Source organism: Diadema setosum, chromosome 4 (genome assembly GCF_964275005.1).
Source record: "Diadema setosum chromosome 4, eeDiaSeto1, whole genome shotgun sequence".
NCBI classification, from domain to species: domain Eukaryota; kingdom Metazoa; phylum Echinodermata; class Echinoidea; order Diadematoida; family Diadematidae; genus Diadema; species Diadema setosum.
Window position 1 is genome coordinate 42,381,867 of NC_092688.1, and position 26,226 is coordinate 42,408,092.

At 37.0% G+C, this 26,226-nt stretch overlaps 1 protein-coding gene across 1 annotated transcript; it reads right to left on the reverse strand.

The window, feature by feature from the left end:
- Positions 1-2,138: 2,138 nt before the first annotated feature.
- Positions 2,139-19,656, reverse strand: LOC140227282 (equilibrative nucleobase transporter 1-like). The gene is made up of 9 exons (XM_072307704.1): positions 19,487-19,656; positions 16,897-17,020; positions 13,969-14,061; positions 9,871-10,291; positions 8,795-9,043; positions 7,791-7,904; positions 6,045-6,240; positions 4,342-4,465; positions 2,139-2,249 (listed from the first exon to the last, which is right to left on the reverse strand). The coding sequence occupies exons 1-9, from the start codon at positions 19,654-19,656 to the stop codon at positions 2,139-2,141; spliced, it is 1,602 nt and encodes a 533-aa protein (XP_072163805.1).
- Positions 19,657-26,226: the final 6,570 nt, after the last annotated feature.

The following is a 26,226-nucleotide window of genomic DNA, read 5'->3' on the forward strand; positions in this document are numbered from 1 at the left end:
TCGTGGGCTATGTTTGCTTAGTGTCGGTCTCATGAGCCTTTTGTGCGTAGTGTCGAACTCATGGGCTGTATGACTTCTGAGCCGTATAACTCGTGGGCTGTATGATTCATGGACCTATTATTGATGTCGGTCTCGTGGACCGTATGACTCGTGGGTGTCGGTCTCGTGGGATGCCCCCGTTTTAGCTGCTAAAGCTCGCCATCGAATCACCGATATACAACCGAACTAGATTCTACAGAAAATAATTTCTCCCTGTGAGTGTGACTTGCACTCCCAAAGTAACGTATCTCAAGAAGATCCTTACTAACCATTAGTATTCAATTTGAAAAACGCAACCGCTCAAATTCGACCGGGTATGCATAGTAATTAGCCCATGTGAACACTGGACGTAGTGCAAATGGTAGTAGACCAGTTGGGTATTATATAGACTAAGTGGTCATTAGACCAAATTGTTATTAGACTAATCGATGAATTGTCGAAGTGGGTATAGCCTAAGTGGGTGGAGCCCAAGTGCAAGTTAGACGAAATCGTAACTAGAGAAAGTGGGTATAGACGAAATGGAAATAGACAAATAGAGTATTAGGCGAATAGGTGATGAGACCATGTGGTGTGTAGACCAAATGGATATTAGACGAAATGGGCATAGCCTATCGGGTAAGTAGACAGACTTGTCATTAGACTAAGTGGCAATTGGACTAAATGGTAACTAGACGAACTGATTGTAGACGAACTAGGATTAGACCGTGTGGGTTGAGACGAAACGGGTATTAGACGAAGTGGGAGTAGACCAAGTGATAGACCCCCCCCCCCCCCCTCCCCGCCCTTGGTGACCAATCTCGAGGGGAGGGGGACGGAAAGATATTAAGTGAATAAGTGTATATGCACCTGTATTTGAAAACGAGAGAAAGTCGAGTGAAAAGATAGGAGAGTGAAATTCATGAAGTGAGAGCGGGAGTGGGAGTAGGGAGTTTTACGTAAATTTGTAGAAACAAGTATACAGTGCACTTCCGTTGCAACGAACACGGTTATAACGAAAGTCCGGTTACAACGAAGTTACAATTCAGTCCCTAACATTATCCGTTCTATATTTTTCACTGTTTTTGTTTGGTTATGACGAAATTTCGATATAAGGAAAGAAAACTGCCGGTCCCGAGGAGTTCGTTATAACGAGAGTCTACTGTATTAAGTGCCCATCAGTTGTAAATGATTGTGCAGGCCTAGATCCTGCGTCAGCATGTTTTGGTCAATACTGTTATGGGCCTACGACTAAATGCTTTAAGCGTGTTCAGATGTGCTCGCATTCTTTTACATTTATTTGGGAAAAATGCGTCATCTAGTCGGCAAAGAATGCCTAACTTGAGATACCTTCCTTGGAAAAATGATTAATGTTGTCTCTCTCTCTCTCTCTCTCTCTCTCTCTCTCTTCTTCTGGCAAATGTATATACATGAAGTAAAGAATACTTAGTTTTGTCAGATTATACTCCTTCGTTGAGATAGTTTATTTGTCTGGCAGAATACTGCTTACATGCATGATACACGCCTTGCTTCATGTAACGAATTATCATGATTTTTAAAATCTTAGACGCATCTTCAGTTACATACCGTGCGTGCCGTGATTAAAACGAACGATTTATGCAATTTTTCTGCCAGATCTCAGCGCACGCAAAATGATTGCGACTTGTCGGGACTATGGCAAAGAATTTTTTGTACTATTTCTATACTTTCTTTATCTTACATCATTCTCTTTGGATTTGTAACACTAATCGGGCAAAGTTTCGTTTCTTAAAGTTACATAGTTTTCCCCATATCATTATGTTTGTGATTGCCCTGCATTTATCTGGCAGACGTATACGTATCTTAGAAAATGTACCTGAGGTAATCAATGTATGACATATTTGAATAGAAGATAATTTCGTCATGTTATGAGTGTCATGAGAAAGAGTACTTTGCTTCTGTTTTAAAACATTATTTTAGATTATGTGAATAACCTGAAGAAAACAGCACGCATTCAAACATGAAAAGAGATACGCAGTTTTGCAGGTTTTTGTGCCGACTTGATGCTTTTGACATGTTCTCGTTCTCGTTCAAACTTGTGCGTCGGTAGAAAGACTCGACAATGATTCACAGCTTGTGCCCGACTAGGTCGTTGCCATACTCCTGGCTTGAGCGCGTCTCCTGCGTGCGATGATGTAGAGTGCTATGGGTAGAACAAGGGTCACGGCGTCCGCTGCAATGAATCCGATAGTTATCTGAAAAAAAAAAATATATATATATATAAATATATACATACATATGTAATGGTATATGACTTGTATAACAATGACATCAAAAATTAATTTCCATTACTACCATTATCATTATAGCCACCATGCCTGACATCAGTACCTTTACCCGATTATCTTAGATTGTAATTATTGTTGCAACAATCAATATTATTCCTATATGAAGTAGTAGCATAATTATGATCACAAAACAACTGAAAACATATACTTACAGATAATAAAAAAAAAGATATGAAAAAGAAACATATATGAAGTTGATACTAAAAACTTTCATCGGCTGGGGATGATGAATAATTAAATGACTGAGCTTCAACCAACCTTGAAATTGTAGAGGGCAAGCTTTCGTCCTCTCCTGAGGACTTTCTCAAGCCTTATGCAGTGGAGTGTTGTCTTGCTGCCGTTGCCTGTCTTTATTAATCAGTGGACCATTATATTGGTTAAATGGTATAGCCCGAGTCTCTGTTGAGAGCTGGATTGACCCTTGTGATTCAAAGTGCTTCCTTCATGTCCTTTATTTTTCTTTTTAACCAGTTGCTTTCAAAGTCAATGATACGTGCCTCATCCCATTCGATGTTGTGTCCTGTGTAGTAAGAGTACTCAGCTATCGCCGAGTGTGATGGATTGTTTAGTCTCAGTGCAAAGATCTAGCAAGATCTTTGTATTTGAGAGCTCGAAATGTAACCTCTGACAATGATGCACTACAGAGTGAATTCCACCATATTGACAAGGCCCTTGCAGCATGTGGATACCCAGCTTGGATGAGACAAAAAGCTAAGGACAAAACAAGAACTAAGTCACCCACAAAGGAAAGAAAGGAGACTAGCAATAGGGTAGTCCTCCCCTTCGTAAACACCATATCCTCCCGTCTGAAAAGAGCATTCCACAAGGACGTTGATATTGCATTCAAGAGCTCTAATACCCTGAGAAGTAGACTAGTTCATGCTAAAGACAAAGTCCCAAGGCAAATAAGGTCAGGCATTGTATATAAGATCACTTGTGCTGATTGCCATGATTGTTACATCGGGGAAACCAGCAGAACCTTGAACGAGAGACTCAAGGAACACAAAAGGGCACTGAGACTAAACAATCCATCACACTCGGCGATAGCTGAGCACTCTTACTACACAGGACACAACATTGAATGGGATGAGGCACGTATCATTGACTTTGAAAGCAACTGGTTAAAAAGAAAAATAAAGGAAGCACTTTGGATCAGAAGGGTCAATTCAGCTCTCAACAGAGACTCGGGCTATACCCTTTCACCAATCTATGGTCCAGTGATTAATAAAGACAGGCAACGGCAGCAAGACAACACTGCATAAGGCTTGAGAAAGTCCTCAGGAGAGGACGAAAGCTTGCCCTCTACAATTTCAAGGTTGGCTGAAGCTCAGTCATTTAAAGTTGTATTACATTAGTGCACGATGCAGTAGCATATAACCAGGTGAGCATCTTCCTCAATAATATCGCATTTGTTTTTGTTTCTTTTATACTGTGTGCCTGATGAAGAAAATACACAGATAAAGAAAAAGATAACAAACAAAATAACAATACTCGAGTTATCAAGATATATTAGAATTTATGATATCATGATTGCCTTATTATAAGGATTCGCGGTTCTTATCATTTCTCCTGTTCAAGTGGATTCTAAAAATAGAATATACAAACATATTCATTAAATTTCTGACTACATAAACATTATGCATGTTATATTATAATATGGAAGTATACATCAATACAAATATTCAAGTGATATATCGCACTTATAGATGGATGCGCTTTGACATGTTTACGCATTTTCTGAGTAATTTCCACTCGCAGAACTTGGAACCATTCAAAGGAGTCTGGGTTTACAACATGCATGAGTCTGTGTTGCAGAACATATAATACTTTATGATTCCCCTGTTGCCTCCACCACTCTCTCTCCCTCCATCTCTCTCTCTCTCTCTCCCAATTTAACCTGCTCTTTCATCGGTCGGTTTTCTTCTATTGTCAAAACATTACATACAATTGCAATTCGTCTCAATGAATACTTTAAGAGCATTATCTTATAATGACTTACGTAGAATGGGTTATTATCCAGGTAATTTTGTTGAATGATAAAGATTGGGTACTGGAGAAAGGAGAAAAAGCCGCTAAGAGTTCTGATGGCGCCGTACACACTGACGAAATGCTCCGCCGGAAATCTGTGGGATAACAAAGACATGATTTCTTACGCAGAAATTCTTCGTTGGAGGGCTAGACTTTAAAAGAACTTGTGCATGCTATACACGTACTCTCCATTAATCTGTTACTTGCCCTATTCAAATGTCAAGAAATTCGAGGGACAGGACCTTAATAGCAGGTTATTATGTCTATATATACCTGCGGTATGTCGTTGAAACAGTTGTGCAAGTAGCTAGATGTAACCTTCATCACTCTTCCATGACAACCCCAGTAGTCGGCTTCTCCGCATAGATTTGGGGTAAATTTCAGGGGGTAAAATTAGAGTAAACATGCTCTCACAGACACGAACGCATGTAGAATTACAAATACCTTCAAAATGTTCATATCGTCCACAATGAAGATTGCATGATGTACATGCACGTATGTATCTGAACTATGTATTCAAATATAATCTATTCTACATTACGACAATGTCTTCCACCGATGTAAAAAGGATTTCACGTACTCCTATACACTAAAAATAAGACACTACGAATCCGGATGGGGCATAGTGTTTATAATATGTATTATACTCTTTCTCTACATACAGATTTGACCATGTGTTTTCAACATTACAGATAAAAGTGTGAAAAGTCAGGCTCCAATTGGTACAATACCCCCTTCCCTCATAGAGTCACAAATATACTTCCTCATAGCACAAATTTAGCTTCCCAATTTGGTGTCGAGGGAAAATTACACACGTGAATTTTGTCTCTCCTCCCACCCCAAAGTAGTCTGGTTTCCATATCCTTTGCCAACTGGACTCCGCAGCGACGAAGTCGACGAAGCCTTTGCCGATGGACAAAACCACCTTAAACTATACCAGTTTTTGACGTTGAGGGCGTCAATATCCGGAATAGCGAAATAGTACGAGCAGAGGGTCTGGAAGCCAGACTATCCCCAAATTGAAATGTTGCCCCTAGTGACTCCCTTGTGCGGAGATGATGCCCACTTATACATTAAAAAAAATGATAAAACTATTGAATTGAATTGAATTTAAATAATATATTATGTATTCTGTCAGTCTAGGAATAATCCCGGCCAAGTTTGGTTTAGAATTTGACCATGAGTTTAAAAGAAAAAGATGAAAATGTAGGGGCCTAGAATCTGGGTCCAATTTAGAACCCCCCCCCCCCCCCTTACTACAACGGACGCGGGCCGATGAAAAATCTTAATAGTTCGAATCAATCTTTCTGCTTCGGCCTTGTAAGATTACTTTAGCCAAAAGGCTCGAGTGAACTATTACGATTTGTTATCGTCCGTTGTCCATCGTATATCGTGCATCGACCCACGATGGATTTTAACCAAACTTGGCAGGAGGCATCCATAGGGTGATAGCATCTCCGTTTGATCAAATAGGCACCATGCCCCAAACACCCAGAAGTACAAGTTTTGTAACAGAGGTAATTAAGTGCTTGAGTATAAGCACATTGGTGACTAAAGATTTCCTTTCACCTGACAACAGACACAAAAGATATAACAAAATGATCCTTGCTCTTCAGTAATAATCAAACGCGATCATGTCTTGGCATAAACGATTGTATCCTGTAGAGTACGTACATGATTGCAACCACGGCTGCCCCGACGCCAAAGAGAAGCGAACGCATGATCAGGATAAAGATGAATGTGAGGTACTGAAGCTCGAGGCTCGGGATGAGGAGACAAATCGAGTAGCCGAGTGAAGCCAGGCTGGTCAGGGCCAGGGGCAGGCAGCTGTCTTGAAGGTCGGCAAACGCTTTTCTCTCGGATGTTCCATCTGTGTGAGCAGACACTGCATGGTCAGTTCGTTTACTACTTGACTGTAGTTCCATCTCGTAATTTTGTATGAAATTATACCCGCATACTGTTGTAACCTATTTACTTAAAGTAAACTCATAGTTTTGTACAATAGAGTCCAAGTAAATGATAACCAAAATTTTATACAATAACTCGGGTTATAAAAACGAGGCGATTTGACTGTGTCAAAAAAAAAATGATAGTATGATAAAGCTTTCTATGTGTTAACATTACAAGTATGTAAATAATTGGGTGATCTTTTCGAACTGACATCGGAGCAGAAAGGACATAGAAACATTATGACATAACGGCTGCTGATGAATAGTCCATTTCATCACGAGTTATAAAAACCTCTAACACGTCTAACAGATAATTGTTTACATACAAAATACAGCATGTATTCACTGAAACATCATTGCACGCAGAGCTGCCTTGGGTAAGAAAAAAAAAACCCAAGTGATTCCGAGGGGGGCTTTCCTTGATATTGTCGTGTATTTGCAAACAGTAACTTTACCTGGAGAAGATTGTAGAGTTTCGAAGTACATTCGCATAAAAGAAATGAACGATCACCGATAGACCCTTCAGCTTGACTGACTTGAAGTGGCTCTGATGACAAGCGAGTGTGTAAAGTGCGAATGCACAAGGAAAGGATGTAAAATAAGTAACTAGGTATAAAAGTATGGGGTTTTTATTCGATAGTCGAAAGGTTAGTCATTCTAAAGGTTCGTTAATCCATGAATGTGGAAATGATTGTCGTTATTCCAAAGGTTCGTTGGTCCGAAATTTAAAAAGGTTCTTAACTTGCAAAGGTTTGTTAATCTGAAAATGAAATAATGGAATAATAATCGTAATTTCGGAGGTTAGAATGCATTTTTTTTTTCATTTTCAGATTAATGAACCTGATTTCATTTTCGGATTAACAAACCTCAGGAATTAGAGTAATGTTTGGATCAACGAAACCTCGTCCATTTTCGGATTAACGAACATCTAGAGTAAGTATACGGAATCGTTCACTCTAAAAACACAAATGTTGAATTAGCATTTAAAAGGGCCGAGGAGTGACAACATTTTCAAAGTGTTGGTTTTCCTGCTAGATTCAACATTTAAAATGTTATCTTAAAAGTTGGATGCAACACTTCAAAAATGCTGTCACTCCTCGGCCCTTTTAAATGTTGATTCAACATTTGTGTTTTTAGAGTGTTGTGTTTCGGAATAACGAACCTTCAAAATAACCACTTGATAACTAACTTTATTTCATTTTCGGGTAAACGAACATCACCAGATTTACAAAAGTAATTGTCCATTTATGTTCTTTCGATATACTTATTGTTTGTACCCTCATCAATATAAAAATGGTGCCAAATGTCCGGAAGAAGGGTACGAATTGTCCTCAAATCAAGTTAATTTTTTGGTCGACATTATCTTCTATAAATGTCAGCTCCAAGTTTTTTTTTACAACAATTGCACGGTCAAATAGATCCTTGTACAGAAATGAAGAGTGATGTATAATAAGCATGGTAAGGGACTTACCTTTGTTGTGGCAGGATCGCCACAACTTGTTGCGGTCCATCAGAAGTCCACCCAGGGGACCAACAATTAGGACCATGAACTGAGTGATGGAGAACACATTTAGGTAGGAGCTCGCTGTCATTGCCGTTTCGAAGGGGGAAAAAGAACAGAAAAGCAGAAGAACAATAGTAATTTTAAATCAAAATGGTGCAAGCGCAGGGTACTTTTCTGTTAAAGCGAGAAAATGTTCAATTAGAACATGTAGAAGTGAAGATTGATTTATATTCGATAACTAACAACCACTCCGTAAAAGACTAATCATGTCATCTTCATGTTTATCGTCATTCTTGTCATTTTAACCGTCATTACCATCAATCGCATCATCTTCTATATCTTGTTATCCATACTTTTCCTTGTCTTTTTCTCCATCTAGATATCGACACCAGCAGCCACATTATTGACTTGATGTCATCGCCACGACGTGAGAACAGCATTCCCTGTCTTCCACAATGTACTCCCTATCGTTGTGATAATCTTCATCAGTTGTCAAAAATAATATAATGATATGGTGTTATTTACCCAGGGTAGCCTCTTCAGTGTTGCCACTGCTCTATCAGAGGGCCCTGCCATTATTATTACCCTGGCGTTGCTAGGCACCCATTTGTACACCTGGGTTGAGAGGGACATCTTGGGTAAAAAACATCTTGTCCAAGGACGTAAGCACTGGGCAGGATTCGAACTTGAATCCTCTGATCGGGAGTCGGGAGTCTTATCCACTATTCCAAGCCATTATAATAATTTATCGTCATCTTCACACCTATCCCTACCTCTATCAACGTGTGTTCATAGTTCATAAACCCACAAGCAAAACTATACTTCGAACTTTGCATAATGCAAACTTTTATGTGTGCGAGTCCAGTTTGTGCACGATTGTCTAAGGAGTAGGAGCAATATAGTACAACCTCGGCATTCCTTTCCTATTCAACATTGATGAAACTGGTGTATAAAGACACAGTGAAACATACCCACGGACTCATCTCCTCCGGCCAGTTCTCCTATGAAGTAGTTGATAGTGCCGAACATGAAGAGCATATCGAGCTCAAGAAACATCTGCCAGACGAGAAGCAGCCAGAATGGCACCGAACAGATGCACGAAATAAGGGAGCTATATCCCAGATCGTTCTTCCACTCCGTTTGATGTCTCTCTTCGTCAGTTGGCTGCGGTTCGCTGTTGATTTCCTGTGCCGCAACATTATGGTTGACCTCTTCAGTCTCTGCTATAAAAATGGAAAGATTGGACAGTCATGGGCGTGTTTTGTCTTACAAATACACGAATAATGTCATTGTGCAGATTGTAATTCAAACTGTCGATTGCCACCTTTGCAAACTTGGAGTTTACTAGTTTAAGTCAACGCAACTGCCTCAATGTATGACTTTTGATATTGCGAGCTTCCTGCAGGCGATTGAAATGGCAACGATTAACCCTTGGAAAGATAAGCGTAAACATCGAATACATTTGTTTATACTTCGTCCGTGTTGACATATTATACAGTAATAGTGCTCCACCGGTTTGCGTGTCTTCCCCTCTTTTTTTCTTTCTTTCTTTTTTCTTTTGGTGAGAATTGGGATGGGGGTAAGAGAAGGGAAATAATATCAAATCTACTTTGCGAACTTTTAATCCTATGTGGAGTGATCTCATGCAACCTACATTATAATTATGCAAGGTCATTATGCATGATCTTGCAATCTATTTAAACAGCTTACATACATTTTGCATCCTACAGAGTTGAAAATCAATCCTACAAAACATAAATTACTATCAAATGTGAGACATTTTTTCCAGCCAACTGATATACAAAGGGAAAACAACCACATCGATTTTGATACCAATTGTCTAATGTACTATTTTCACAATATAATGCCCTTTTCAGGATATTTTATGCACTGACATAAAAACATCCCCGGTGTAACTTCATTATGGATGTGAAAGGTTGCATCAATCAGTATGTCAGGTGTAGGGATGAATAAAAAGTTAGAAAGGTCTTAAAAGATTTAGACAAAAGGCTGAAGAGAACGGATAGGAGCAATGGCTGCGGCGTACTGTTTTTCGCTGGTATTGTTGCCTCCTCCTGATCAGCTGCTCCCGTCGTCTTCGTGTCACTGACAACACCATTTTCTCTAGCTGCCGTCTCTTGAGTGCTGCTTTCATCTTTGTTAACTTGATCAGCGTTTGCAGCTTCCTTCTCCCTAGGTTTTTTAACGTCTTCCTCCCTTTCCTCATCAACTTCAAAGGCCTCGTTGACGAATGCGTTCTTGTCAGTCTCAGCCATCACGTCTGCCTGTTGATCACCCGACGAATGCTCTCCCAGCCCCCTGCATCCGGGAAGTCGGTAATTGTTTGGCAACGGCCAAGGAATAAACGTGCGAGGCAGACAGAGCGCGGTGTTAACGCCCATGAGAGCGACGGATGCCGCCATGAGGAAAAAGAACACGTCGAAGGCAAAACCAGCCTCATACACTGTCTGAAAAAAAAAGAATACAATCCCAAATCAACAACTGCGAGGAAGATGTATACATTTTAATGTCTCTAGAGAAAATAGTAATGATCTTCGTTTGCAACTGACGGTTGCGAGTAAAAAAACAAAAAAACAAAAACAAAAAAAAAACACCTTGCATTATTCAATTTTTCCCTTTCAGCTAATCTCTCTCTTTGCTTGTATACATGATAATGATTATGCACCACTCATGCAAACATTCATGCAAACACAAACACACACACACGCATATATATATATATATATATATATATGCATGTATATATATATATATATATATACATATATATATATATATATATATATATAATTATATATTTGTATAAACATTTAAAACATATCAATGCATTTTGGTAAATTAATCCATTGCCTGTGAAATGTATCTTTTTTTCTTGAATGAGTTAACATAACGCTCATGCTAGTTTGCTTCTCAACCCCTGTAGATAGCATCATTGACACACGTATTTTCTTTGTACTTAAAGCTTCGTTTGAATTCCTTCAAATGATACCATAAATAAACCATAAAACAATTTATGGAGTTGCATGTTCTACAGTATAATTCTAATTCATTACATTTTCCACGATCTACTTTCATGAAACACATTGCTAAAGTTAAATTCAAAAGTCATTTATTAATTGCATTTTCTGCCATGTAATTTCATGACGCAAATAGTAGATAAAAACTACACATACCTCACTTGGTACAATGTATTTACAAAGAAAATACAAAGACAAATAAAGAAAATCCGCAAGTACTCAAGCTCATAGTTGTAGAATGCAAACAAACAAACCCACGCGCGCTTGATAACACCAAAGCATACACTTCATTATTAAAACACTCTCAAGCCTCACCCATAATGTATCACTTCTCCCCACACACCCTTATCCTATTTCCTTACCCTATAACTAAATCACACATGCATGTACCCTTTTCAACCTTGCCTTGTATACACCCGATATGCATCAGAACCTTCCTGTTTACAGTTCAGATTATGGCATCCTTGAGTTATCAAGAGTATAATTATATAGTAGAATTATAGTGATTTTATACATGTGTACACAAACACGTTCATATTACATTAATACTTTCACGTACACACATACACGCGCAGACATACAACCTAAAGTTCATTAAGACTTGAATGAAATGGCCGGGATATACATTCTTCAATGATTTGTAAACCTTTCCATTTCTACGAAATAAATGAAGAAGTAATTCTCTATACCTTTGGTAGGATCTTTTTTTTTTTTCCTGTTCCCTATATCAAACTTTAATGTTGTTTTGACATAATGCAAAAATGAATGGCTGATTTCAAATCATCATGATCGTCTGAAAAATATATGTTTGATTATGAAGGTAACTGTTACCCATTACTTTATTGTTAGGAAGATCCCTTGTATTGGCACTACAGGTTTGGGCTTTGTACAATATCAAAACGTGTCTTCATTTGTCTCTCTGCATTGGTTACATACAGCAGAACAATGACTGTCTTCAACAACGATTAAAGGGATCGTATAGTTTTGGTTGAGCCTTAACTTCAGGTTTTTATCATTTTTTGGTGAGATAGAGAGAAATGTCTTATGAAATATGAAAGAGCATGTAATTTAAAGGGATTTAATGTTTATTTGATGAAAATTGGTTTTTAAATGGCCAAGATATCCAAAACAGAGCGATCCTAATAAGGTGTGGGACCCACATTTTATTACGATCGTTTTGTTTTAATTTGTTTTTGGATGCTTCAGCTATTCCAAACCCGATTTTTATCAAATAAACTTTGAATCCCTCTTAAAATGGTATATGTGTGTTTTCTTGGTATCTCACAAAAAAAGTTAAAGCCCAATTTTCATCTCCACAATACTGTACCATCCCTTTAACTTTAGGAACTGTTCCTTGATGCAAATTGCCCCATGCAGGGGTATTGATAGTTTCTGCCCGATGAGTTTCCTGAGCGAAGCAATGTTATATGTCTTGCAAATATGTATATATATGTACATATATATATATATATATATATATATCATATATAATATGCTTTTCACTAAACTTCCTTCCTATTTCCGATAAACTCTATCATGTCTATATCAAAAGAGAGTGGAGATTTTGTAACCTTGATCAAAAATGTAAATACATTTTCTCAACGTATCTTTCAATATAATTTTATGTCCTTAAAAAAAGAAAAGAAAAATGGTCCATAGATTATTGTATCCATATAAGGCCTACATCCACCATGTCCACGTAGTGCCGATTGGGTTTTGTCCTATATTTTCTACTTTTCAATATCATAACACAGCACCAAATTTGAAAATAAATTCACTTTTTAAACCAAAACTTTGAAAATATACAATTATTTTATGTTCGCGTTTCTTGTTTCATACGTGTGGTTCTACTCCGACGAGTGCACGTCGAAAACGTTCAGTAGTATGTATTTGTTTAACGCAATTATTTTAATATTTCGTCTCTGAAATATGCGGTCTAAACAATAATTCCTTCTTTACACACTTTATCACAAAGAAAACATTTTACCTTTATGTTGAAACAAAGTCTTTATCAATGAAAATATTAGGATGAATTTTCCCATCCTCATATGGACAACTTCATACTTCTTGCTAGGCCTTCAAAATCTACTTCAATGAATAATGAGGGTGCTGTACAGAATAACCTAGTAACATCGTAATTGCACATAAAAATGATTTTTTCTCCAGCAGATCTATAAAACCGTAATTAAGATCAACTTTCAGCTCATATTACGTTCACCATGTCGAAATTTTGTATACACATAACCCATTGTGCAAATAACAAATAATTCAATATTATTCATCCCTAATCCCAACATCTCCATAATCCTGATAGTAGAGCCCTTTTGATACCATTCTTGCCATTGTAGATAAAAATTAAACTTTTTTTATATTTCTGAGAAAAAAACAGTATAACTATTGGTTATGAAGATAAATGCTCCACTTTTGAAAAGGCAAATGTTTTCGGTTATTAATTCATTTTCTCCATTATAGTTATATCTCTCTGTTTTCGCAAACTAACAATCTCTAAATTTCACTCAATGTTTCTTTATAGTTAAGATCTTTTCCATCTTTAACATCCAGAGAAAAAAAAATCATGCTTTGAACTAATATTCTAACATGGGATAAAAACAACCAATGTAGAAATTTGAATCAGGATAATCCATTTCAAATATTGTTGAATATACAAAATGTATACAATAGTTATAATGATATCTCCTTATATTTTAGGTCTTATTGTGAACTCTTTATATTGTAGGATGTTTTGTGATACAACTGACCTACACATGCATAAAAAAATGATATCACAAACGTTTTTTAAATCACCGCTCCCAATGGTAAAGAGTGTACCTTAGATTTAACGTTTAATCCACTGAATTTTTGAAAAAGCTCATAAAAATTGCATAATCTACTACATGTAATTGAGATTTTATCTCTAAAAAAATAGTAGTCACATCATTTGCCTATGTGATTTGTCTTACACACCGCACACACACATATCCATCCACACACAAACACACACATTCTCACACACAAACACATGCACAAGTGCACAAACTGATGATGCCACTATTAAACATAAAGAAAAAGAGTGGACAAATAAGTTGATATAGCATAATAATTCTTACTTTTTGGATGAGAAAAATGATCACAGATCCGCTATACATGGAGTTGACGATAGAGATAGCTGTGGAGCGCTGTGATGGAAACAAATTGCCAACCTGAAAGATAATAAACAAACAACAAGAACGAGAATATTTTTAGACATTAAATCTTCAATTCCTTTATACGATTGATTTCCCTCCATGAGATCTTAGTTAAAGAATTGTGTTAATTGGACTTTGTCTATAGCATCCAGAAGGTGAAACTTGTTTTCTTTTCTGTTACAAGTGGGTCCCACCTTTTATTGGCTTCACTTTGTTTGGGGTTTGTTTGTTTGTTTGTTTGTTTGTTTGTTTTTGGCTATTTCACCCACTTCATAACCGATTTTCATCGATAAAACTTTGCATTCCTTTTAATTGTATGCTCTTCAATATTTTATTTAAGTGGTTTGTAGTTAGCTCAAAAAAAAAAAAGGTAAAACCTGAATCTCATCTACACCACAACTATGCCAACCCTTTAGATACCTCCATTCCACAGAGATTTTTCTCATCGGAAGCAAAGTTTGTTACTTCTGGCCACCCACCGAAGTGTATCGGATCGCAGTCCGATGAAACCGACTTGTGTTGGTTGACTATCAGGTTAGTGTCAGGCATGTTATGTGACACGTGATCCTCACCGGACGCTCTTGCCTGATCGGATCACGCCCGGCATGTCTGACACTGACCTGATGGTCGATCAACATAAGCCGGATTCATTAGACTGCGATCCAATTATACACTAACGGTGTGTGACCGGAAACAACAAACTTTGCATTCGAAGAGTGACATCAGGAGTGATGTTTGTTCATTTTCCATCTGAGAAGATGGCTGGAAAGTCCATATTCAGCTATGCTAAGCTGGTCTTCCATGGGGTCCAGTTATGGATACGAGGCGGGACCACTTCACCGGTTAAAGGGCCCCTGAAATCCAAATGCATGTTGATTTGTGTCGATTTATGATACCCTCAACATCACTTTTGTGGTGAAACATAACTTGCATGTTTCTGTGATATTAACGTGACAAACAAAAGACATGGCGAGGGAACATGCAAGTTATGCTGAGTCGAGGGGAAGGTGCGTTCCAATGTATTTTGTTAAACATTTCAGTATTTTAGCAATGATTGACAGATGAGGTCATTTGAGGAATATTAGTTTAGAAGGATTTTTGTGGGCGTTCCCAAGTAATCTGAAGAAAAATAGAAGAAAAAATCGTTAAGAATATATGGAATGTTTCTATAGATATTCGTTTCACTGCAAAAGTGATGTTGAGGGTAACATAAATCAACACAAGTCAACATGCATTTGGATCGCAGGGCCCCTTCAAACACCATGCTCTTTGCGATGAATGAATGAATGAATGAAGCGGGATCTTTTACGTGCATGAGGTGTGATTCTCTCACACACGGGACCTCCATTTTATGTCCTATCCGAGGGACAGAGTGTTTTGCCTCTTGCTAGATGGGACGGTATGATTACACATGACATTGCTCAGTCCAAGGAGGTATTTATAGGCGTAGTACCTCCTTGCTCAGTGCAGACTCGGGGTTCGAACCCGGGTCGCTTGGGTCGGAGGCAGACGCGCTACCAAAGGAGCCAACTCACCGCCCTGACTGATGAGAAAGAAATGTCTGTGATAATATGGGCATGATGGGGGTAAACCCCTTTGTTTTGTCTTTGACTGAAAGGCGCAAACCTTTGAACTCCTCACAAAAGAAAAGACAGAGAGAGAGAGAGAGAGAGAGAGAGAGAGACTGAATTGACAAGACAGAAAATAACTGAACCAAACAGATGGGTAAGGCAGCTTTGGCGTTGAAGTTCAAATATTTGCACTCAGTTTGATAATCACTCATGCGTAGAGCATTGTTTGCTACTGTAGAGGCATATTGACATACAACAACTGTATGCACTACATTCTTTTAGAGGTGCAAGCCACAACTATTTCATAATCACAAACTACAAAACAACATTTTAGCCAGATGTATAATCTCGTCTAATTCCTGTGGTTTACACTGGTCAATAACCTGTATCAAATCCGTGTCAGGGCGGCTTCTGACGCTGTCTGAAATAATTTGATGGCAAAGAAAAGCCATATTTAGGCATAGGTAAATTGTCCGCAAGAATGTCACGAAACGACAAAACCTGTACTTCTCTTTAGTTGTTTGTTTTGTTTGTTTATTTCCATCTGCGAAGATGGGTGGATAGCCCATATTCAGCTACGTGTAATAAGCTGGTCTTCCATGGGGTCCAGTTGGATGTGATGGGACCACTTCACCGGGTTAGACACCCTGCTCTTTGCGATGAATGAATGAAGCGGGATCTTTTACGTGCATGAGTTATTATTCTCTCATACACGGGACCTCCATTTTATGTCCTATCCGAGGGACAGAGTGTTTTGCCTCTTGCTAGAGGGGACGGTATGTTTACATACAACATTGCTCAGTCCAGACTCGGGTTCGAACACGGGCCGCATGATCGTGAGGCAGACGCGCTACCGACTGAGCCAACTCACCGCCCGTTTCTAGGGTATTATTTTACAATGCTAAACTAACCTTTACCGCACTACACTATTACTAAAAAACAACCCCCCCCCCATACAAAAAAAAACAACAACAACAAAAAGAAACCAAACAAACAAAACAAAGCCAATCTTCACTCTACACTAAATAAGTTTTATCACTTGCGTGATATCATTAAAATAATTCTATTTTGAAATCATTAAATCTCTTACATCATGTCCGACTTTCATGAAACTTCTAGCATTCCGTCAGCTTGATAGTAGCTTCGAATTACAATCTGGCATGTCTGAAGAATCATCGTCATGCTTTTCTACTATCTGAACACTTCTTGTCTACAAGAATTGTGTTTCCGTGCAGGCTATACTAGCCCGCCCTTGATATTTTGCAAGGTGCAATCTTACCTGCATACTGGATAGAAGCAACAAAGCGCCACCTATCGTAAAGAGGATGGTTGCGGGGAATATGAGAACAGAATATTCTGCCGAACTAAACGCCATCAACAGGTACCCACTCAGGATTAGCAGGCTGCAAGAGAGGAAAACAAGCAAAACAGATACATGAATAATAATAATAATAATAATAATAATAATAATAATAATAATAATAATAATAATAATAATAATAATAATAATAATAATAATAATAATAATAATAATAATAATAATAATAATAAGAAGAAGAAGAAGAAGAAGAAGAAGAAGAAGAAGAAAAAGAAGAAGAAGAAGAAGAAGAAGAATAGTGTATACTTTTATAGCGCAACAGCCCAACAGATACATGAATGAACATAACTTAACTAAAATGAGGATTTTGTCAGTTTTTTGAGCTCGCGTTTGATATGAAAAATCTGCTATCAAATCATTTATATGAATTTTAATTTCCCTTGATAACTGTTAATAGAGTATTACGCTACCCATTACTTTAGCTTTAGTATGCTTAGTGTTACATTCTGCACATGCTTTCATCTTCTTCGGTGTTGGCTTGTCTTCAGAGTGTCTTATACTTACACCTTAAAGCCACTCTTTGCCATTGAGAGCAGTGATTAAAAATATGTACTATATGTATATATATATATATATATATAAAGAGAGAGAGAGAGAATTATATACAATAGTATATAATATTATCTGCGTACATTGTACGGGTAAGTAGAAGAAAAGCAATGTCACTGAGAAATTAAGAGCTCTGTTTAATTCGAATTTACCCTTTCCTAAGGATAGCTGTTTGTTTGTTTGTTTGTTTGTTTGTTTGATTGTATGTATTTTTTTTTTTTTTTTTTTATTGGTTCGAGTTTTGGGGGTTTTTTTTCATAATGCAAATCCTTTTTATTCATCTCGAAAACTGGCTGCAGAGTTAAATCACCTTAAAATCTCGTTTGGTTCAACAAACAGAGGCGATTGAGGTCTATTCCCAGCTGACTATACCACTCTATAGATGCTGTTTTATTTTTTTTTTTCTACACGAATGTCTGATTTTTGCAGACTGTTAAGAGGTACTCACTTTTCCTTCCCAGTAGTTTTTATATACAGATATGTAAACGTCTGCCAGCGAGATGGCTGCAACTCATTTGGCCTTGATTCTTAGCACTGTGTCTCATTTTATTCATTCTGTATTGTTCAAAGTTTGATGAACCGAATAGAATGAGATCCATGCAAATATTGCTGTGGTCGAGTTTATTTGCGTGTCTTTGTGTGAATGTCTGTGTGTGTGTGTGTGTGTGTGTGTGTGTGTGTGTGTGTGTGTGTGTGTGTGTTTGTGTGTTCTGCATGACACTATCTGAACAGGAGCTCCATTATGTAGACTGCATGCGCAATGAAAACGCATCCGAATTCTTTATTGATAGGCGAATACACAGTAAAATTCATCATATGGGAATTGACAATGGATGTCTGCATGTGAAGTCACCTTATAGTGCTGACGTATAATAGGAATCTTTAATACAAATGCATGCTGACTTGTGTGGATCTATGATATCCGCAACATCACTTTATGTGGCTAAATGAATATCTAAATACGTGGCATTAATTTTGTAATTCTTCATTTTTTTTCAGATTACTTGGATACGTCCACAAAAAAAAAAAAAAGAAAAGGTGCATTCCACTGCCTTTTGTTAATGACAATAGTACTTCTTCAATGATTGACAGATTTCACTAGCAGAATCTTGGCTTCGGCAGGTTTATTTTGCGGGCGTATTCAAGTAATCTGAAGACAAAATAGTAGAAATATCATCATAAAATAGATAGCACATTATCATAGAATATTCTTTTGGACACATAAGTGATGATCAGGAAATCATGAGTCAATATTAATCAAAATGAATTTTCACTGCACTGTTCTTTTAAAAGTTTACGAGTGTAACCGGATACTAGAAGAACAAAAGCGTCTGCAGTGTTTTACAATAATCATAATTGTCCAAATAATAAGATGATAATTTCATGAGAGTGGGAACAGTGAATGTATGACTCGCAGCTTGAAAATGATGACATTGATTTCGTTGCTTGTAATATGCAGCCATAATCATTCATGTCCTTCCACTCGAGTCATCATGCCAATTGGATAATAAAAAGTGCAGTGTATAACATAACGTGTATATAATTATGAGATATGAGAAAGGAAGGAGAAAATGGCGCGTAGTTTTGACATCATTATTCCTCTCACTGTTCCTCCTTTTCGGAAAAGTGCAAGAGTTGAAAAGTTGGTCTCCGCCGAGAACCGAACCCGGGTCTTTGGCATGGAACGCCAACGCCTTAAACCGCTCTTCCACGGAAACATCATAACGGTTCAGGCTGCAGACCCAGGCTCGATTACCCGACGGACCATGTCACCGACGGGACAAATATATCTTTACAAACGTATATGGATGATACATGGTTTACAATAATGTGTGAAACGCCTAGTCCAGTCATGTTCACTATTTTCTTGGTGTTTCTAACAAAGCGTACAAAGTATTGGTTTCTAAAATCAACCAAACGAGTATCAGTTAAACATACTAACCTCGCAACCAAACGGGAAAGAAGAGTTCCAAACCGATCAAAGAAGTATCCTACGGGAAACATACAGACAGGTTGCGCAGCGGTTGCTAGAGAGTATACCAACTGAAGCTGAGCGTCTTGCTCAGGACACGAGGCTGTTACGGCTTCTCCTGTCTGGATGTTTGTTGCCATGGTGATAGTATCGCTAATCTACATGGAAGACGGTGATCCAAAAAAGAAAAGGTAATGGCTGTTGTTTACTAAAAAGTATTTTTTACGTCCGCTGCATTTCGTCAATAATAATGCTATAAATCATACGTTATTACGCTGTACTATACGCATACGATACGTGTAGGACGAAAGTTTCACTAAAGTGAGTGTTAAGTGTCTCACAAATCATGAGATTAAAAACGAAAACATAGCTTTAAAGTTATGACCTCTCAAAACCATACAAAATCAAGGCGGACACAACGACTGAGCAACAAGAGGCGAATGTCAGTTCACCAAATTGAGGTGAGACAATGACAGTCAAACTATTTCCACATTTTTCCACATTTTTTCGTGTGCGTGTGCGTGTGTGTGTGTGTGTTTTGTGTGTGTGTGTGTGTGTGTGTGGAAAAAGATCGTAAATTATGGAAAAAGATCGTATGAGATCAGCAGTATATTTTCACAGGTTAGGATTAGATAGTGAAAATATAGTTAAAGTTTGGGAAATAGGGGAGGTTGTTGTAAGAAGCCAGAAATTTGAGGGAAATATATATGATTTTTATTCTGTTGATAAAGAGGAATATAATATTTCTTTGAAAATTTTTGAGAATGTAATTTTATTGAAAGATGTTTCATTTAGAAAGGTGTATGAACTCTTTGTTACAAATTTACAGCAATTGTATGTTTTACGAATGAGAGATGGCCAAAATGATTATTTGTTTTCGAAAAAGGAAATTACACATATATTTTTAAGACCAAGAATGACAACACTTCTATCAAAACTTAGGGAATTTCAGTATAAATTATTACATGGAGTTGTTTATACAAAGGAAAATCTTTTTGAGTTTGGTTTCGTTGCAAATAACCGGTGTTCTTTTTGTGAGCAATCGGTAGAAACATATAAACATTTATTTTGGGATTGTGTGTATGTTAAGAATTTGTGGCAGGAAGTGATAGATAGGTTTGAGATGGCAGATCTTCGAAATATAGAGTGGAGAGACGTTCATTTTGGTGTTACGGGAAGGGATCTAAAAGTAAAATTTTATAATACAATAATTTTTATTTTGAAATATATCATTTTTAGATCTAGGTCGGAGGGACAAATTCCTACTTTGGAGGAAATTTGTAAAAGAATAATAAGTTTTCGGGATGAAGAAAAAGAAATTGCTATAAAAAGAAATAAGTTGGGATTACATTTGCTGAAATGGGAAAATGTTTCTGAATTTGGAAGTCGTTTTTATTAGGAAGGAAGGTGGTATCGCTTCGGGTGTGTTTTGTGTGTGGGGTGTATGTGTGTATGTGCGTTTTTGGTGTTGGTGTGTATGTGTGTTGGTGTTTGGGGTGTATGTGTGTGGTGGTTGTGGATGTATGTGTTTGGGGTTGTGGTGGGGGTGTGGGATAGGTTTGAGTGCATCGGGGTTGGTGGGGGATGGGGATTTGATTTCAATGAAATGATTTCATTCTAGTTTGTATAACGTATTTTTGTTGCTTTTTTATGTATATGCCCTTGTATATATATACCCTTACATACTCGATTTATAATCGAGTTGTTATGTTGAAGAGAGATGATTGGCAGTATAAGTATACCATAGTCAAAGATACATATATATATATATATATATATACATTTTTTTTGTACATGTCAATACTTTCTCGTGAAGAAATGGTCAGTAGGATTGATTTATAATCGAGTTGTTATGTTTGAAGGGAGATGATGGGCAGTATAAGTTGGTAATGGATTTGTCTTTTGAATGGCATTTGTACCGTTATGTTCATGTTACACCCAGAATGGGTTGATTTATGATTAATTTGAATGAAATCAATAAAATATCATTGAAAAACAAAAAAGTGTGTCACATATCAGAATAAACCGTCTTTACAACGGGTAACATCATTACTCCTGATTCCAGACATATCCAAGCATATTGCCAAAGTCGCCTTTAAATCATTTCTAGATATAAGGCTTTTATAGCTTCGCTGGAGGCAGAAGCGCATGACTTCTGTTAGTCGTCTGTGCACGCTGTGTGTTTTCTGTGTCTTTAAATCCAATAAGATTTTCACTCTGGGGCCTATATGGATGGACAACACTGTACTGTGCAAGGTTCGTACAACTTCTCCAGTTTGGGGAGTAGTACAACCACATTGTGTCTTATTGAGAACAGAGTTTGAGCCGCTAGTGACAGCGGAGACAATAGTAAAGTAAAGCCTTAAATGGAGGTTGTAATTTTTTATCTCTATCCTTGACAAAAATGAAACGTGTAATGAATCGTCTCACTGTAATCATTCTAAAGGATTTGTGATGCGCAGGTCTTGATAGGGAACCAAAGCGCTGGTGTCGAAACCATCTTCTCTATATGCTTTATGTAGATTGCGAAATGAATACATCGATAACTTGATTAATGATATTGTTTGATTCTTTGTTTGCTTGTTTGTTTGTTTGTTTGTAGTCGTCGTCTTATTGCATATAAAGAACAAGCACATAATATTATGTTATTGTAAAATGCCTATGATACAAACTTATCTTTATAAAAAAAGAAACATGATTGATGGTTATGATAGTTTTATGAAAACAAAAATGATCAAAATATGAACGAATATACAAAACAAGGCACACAGCTTGAAAGTCACCAGACTCCCTAATGGAGAGAATGTCTTCGTCTGGTCAGAGTTGGATTTTACAGAACAGAGCAATGTCAATTATTAAAGTTAAATGCAGTACTACAAGAAGGAACAAACGACAAGAAAAAGAAAACATCAATCAGACCAAAGATAAAAAAAATAAAAACAGCATTGTGCAAATATCGGAGGGTTGTATGCAGGGGACATACCATGGCTTACAAAAAGAAACAAAAAAAGGTGTAAAGAATGTCAGTGATCCCGGAAGTTTCGACAATGGGGGGGGGGGGGGGACACTGCGCCTTTCCCGCCCAAACTAGTTGAGATCTGAGTCATGTCTTTGAATATAATAACGACGGTAGCATAACGGACAACAATTCCTTTCATGGAGCTTACCACTGCGCATACCAAGCTGATAAAGAGTATTTATGCAATAGCATCAGTTTAAATCTTTGGTCTAAAACCACTTATTGCTGAATTTTTATATATGAATAACTTTAGCAGGGTAGTCACTCCAAAATTTAGGGTCTTTTAAAACCAATATCGTTTAAGTCAATTGCAAATAGAGTGCGCGTGCGGGGAATGTGAACAGAGTCCCTATGGCGCGTCTGTTTAGAGATTTCTGGCAAACTTCAGTGGACAATAGGATGCATATACTCCTAAATTAGGCAAAATGATTCTGTAATCTTCAGATACTTGCTTTTGAAAAAGAGTCTATTTGTTTGATAATTGTAATCTCAGTGATTAATATAAAGAATCGTTTAATTTTGGGGCAAAATATTATATCAATGCGTAGTTTCCCAAAGGAAGAATGCAAACTAAAATGGGGTGGCTAGTAACTGATCAGTGGGAATCAGTGGGAATGCTGGTTGATGATTGTTCCAATCTTTGTGGGATCCATTTAAGAGTACATTATATATCTATTGTTGTGTGACAATTTTTTGCTTCAGATTGGTGTCATATTCAAGTAATGTGCAGTTTAATGTTTCCAGGTTAGCATGACAGTGTTGGGCCGTTAACGATTACTCAGACACTGTACAGTCATGCTAACCTGGAAACCCCCTTTAATATTGCAAAATTAATATAGCTTGTAAGTTAGATGAAGTTAAGGGAAAAAGGAAAATTGGTTTATGTTGCCATTATTTCTCGAAATTAATCTACATAAATGATTAATTGATATGGAATATCAACAACAAATCACATTCAATGCACAATCCAAGAAAATTTGTAAAATCCACCTGAAAAAAAAAAATCAATAGCTCTGACACCTATTTTCGTAAGGAACTTGATTATGATTCCTGTAAAGCACAAACTGTGTTTTGTCTGATATTATTGAGCTAAAATGTGTTGCCTTTATATAGAAAGAAATACTAATATAGGTCCCTAGTAAATTTTAAAAGTACACAAACCAATAACAAGGGTGTAAAGAATGGGCATCGGGAGTAGAATTAAAGTGAACTTGTCATTGTAACTATTATTACTATGTTTATTATACTACTTGTTTTATCTCTATAGTCATCATTTAATGATTTTGATATTTTTTCATGCATGAGTATTATCATCGATATCATCATCTTTAATGTTACATCATTAGAATCACTATGACACTGCCTTGCCTGCGATTTTATTCATCATGAAGTTGACATAAACGTCAACTCTCGGGCGTCAACCCCATATGAATCCTTATATTATCTTCATTGCAAAGGTTGCAAACTCTATGAAAATTTGTCGTCATATGAATGTGCCAATAGGTATATTTTGTCATGAAAGCATGTGTTTGTCAGTTTGATTCATTCAGTTACAGCGAACTGAATTGGATATGTCGAAGTTGCTCACGCATTCATTTTTGTATTCAATACACCTACGTATCATTTAGGTTGACCTACATTTGAAAATGGGATAAGCCATCTCTTTGAATATTGTTCCTGATCGCATTTTTCTGCTGTGTTATATTATCATCTAGATATGAACTATGCCACGATGTATCCTGTTTGGAATCAAATACTTCATAAAATGGGAGTGACTGTGCAGCATATACAGATGAATATTCGATCCCACAGCATTATTTTGTATAGCGCCATATATCTGTTGTAGAAACTTCAAGTGACTGTGTCATTCATCCGTGTATTAGATCAAAACAAACTCTACGTCCGCTATGCATAACAGCTACGACTTCAGCCAAGTGATTTTTAACATTTGAATGTCTTTTGTTTCTGTTTTAGAATTTACGAAAATCTCATACACCTGCTGTAGGCCTACATATGGGCAAATTGAACAGTTTAAATGCGTATTTGTCTGCATAGTTAGCATAGCCTAATTATATTCTACTGAATAAATTCATGATTATGTAATATAATAACGATCCAAATGATGTACTTGAGGGTTTTTTTTTTCCCCCCGACTCAAAGCCGAATTTCGACGGCGCTATAGGCAGTTTTACCACTCATCACTCACTTGATTCCCCTTAATTTCCATTTTCGAGCTTTCCGTTGTGGTCAAAGATATACAAAATGACAATCAACAGACCAAAATAACATACCATCGATCACGACTAATGAAACAACAAAATCATTTTGTAAGTAATATTACCCTTTTTTTTTTCACTTACGCCACCAGCTTGAGTTGTTGTGTTTGAATGGCTGCTCTCCGGGCAGACGTAACCAAAATATCCCATATCCTTGAGCACGAAAATCAGTGAGGACCAGCCAAAAATGATGCCGCCATGCACCAGATTTTCCAGGCAAGCTAGTATTATGGCGATAAAACGCTCCACCCGAACGACTCCCTTCATTTTGGCGTCTGGACAGGTCAATGATGTCACGTTCTGGACGATTGTCTGCTGCTATCCTCCAGGCTTTTAGTATTTCAGTCGAACTAATGGTTGTTGGTTGGTTTTCCCCTGGAGTTCAAATGAGAATCGCAGTACAAGTTATAGCACGTCAGAACTATTCTGCTGGACTATGACAGATGCAATGATTAAAATAGATTTCGTGCCAAGTTCAAGTTCATAGTCATTTATTTCCAGCAAACGGTATACCTAAAACGACAATGCGACAATGCTTGACCATTATTATCTCCAGGTGTTTAAATAAATAAATAAATAAAATAAACAAATAAACAAATAAAAACAAAAACAAACGTGGCCTGTATAATATACATCATTGATGGAGATGACGATATTATAGAAACAAAGATAGGGATAAGGACAATGAGAACAGATGAAAGATAGAGGCATATAGACATTGACATTGAAGGCCACTGATACTTCTACCCTGTCAATTGTCTCAAAGTATCTATCTACTAGTATCTGCTTGAAGAAACTTTTTTGTATTCATTTCAAAATTTATGGTAATAGTAATAATGGCAAAATAACCAGGCGATTAAATTATAATACATTGTACATAAGATACATTCAATACAAAAACTTCTTTGATATTAAAGTCAATACAACTGTGGTCAAATCAATGTGGTCAAATAAACAGCAACAAAATGACCAATGAGAAAATACTTTTAATACACAAGGCCATAACTATGATGAAGAGTTAGATTTCTTTTCGAAAACTTTTCGAAATTTACATGTAAAATCAAATGATGCATGCATACATTAAGTCATCTCCGATTGTTTTAGAAATTTACCATTCAGTATCATGCTAGCAAAGGGCTGATGACTGTTAGGACGATAATCAAGATTATCTTATTTTTCATGAAATGAGAGAAAATAATCACAAAAAGATATGATAAAAGTAATGATAACAACAATAATCAGATTTCATAACATAGCAACCTTATACAGTAATGTTGAACAATGTTGAAAGGTGATGGTGTTGCAATCACAGCAGTCTGGTTGCAAAACTATGATTCTTGGTTAGATATTTTTCTATATACCGTAAAAGCGATCTATATTTTTTGATCCGATCCCTTTCAAGTTGCAAATCAACC

Bases quoted from the DNA above. Each gene is read 5' to 3' on its own strand.
- LOC140227282 (XM_072307704.1), bottom strand. From the start codon at position 19,656: ATGGCAACAAACATCCAGACAGGAGAAGCCGTAACAGCCTCGTGTCCT. The intron at 9,044-9,870 runs GTACGCCGCAGC...TTTTTATAGCAG, and splicing joins AACAATACCAGCGAAAAACA to AGACTGAAGAGGTCAACCAT. The intron at 7,905-8,794 runs GTATGTTTCACT...CGGCAATGACAG, and splicing joins CGGAGGAGATGAGTCCGTGG to CGAGCTCCTACCTAAATGTG.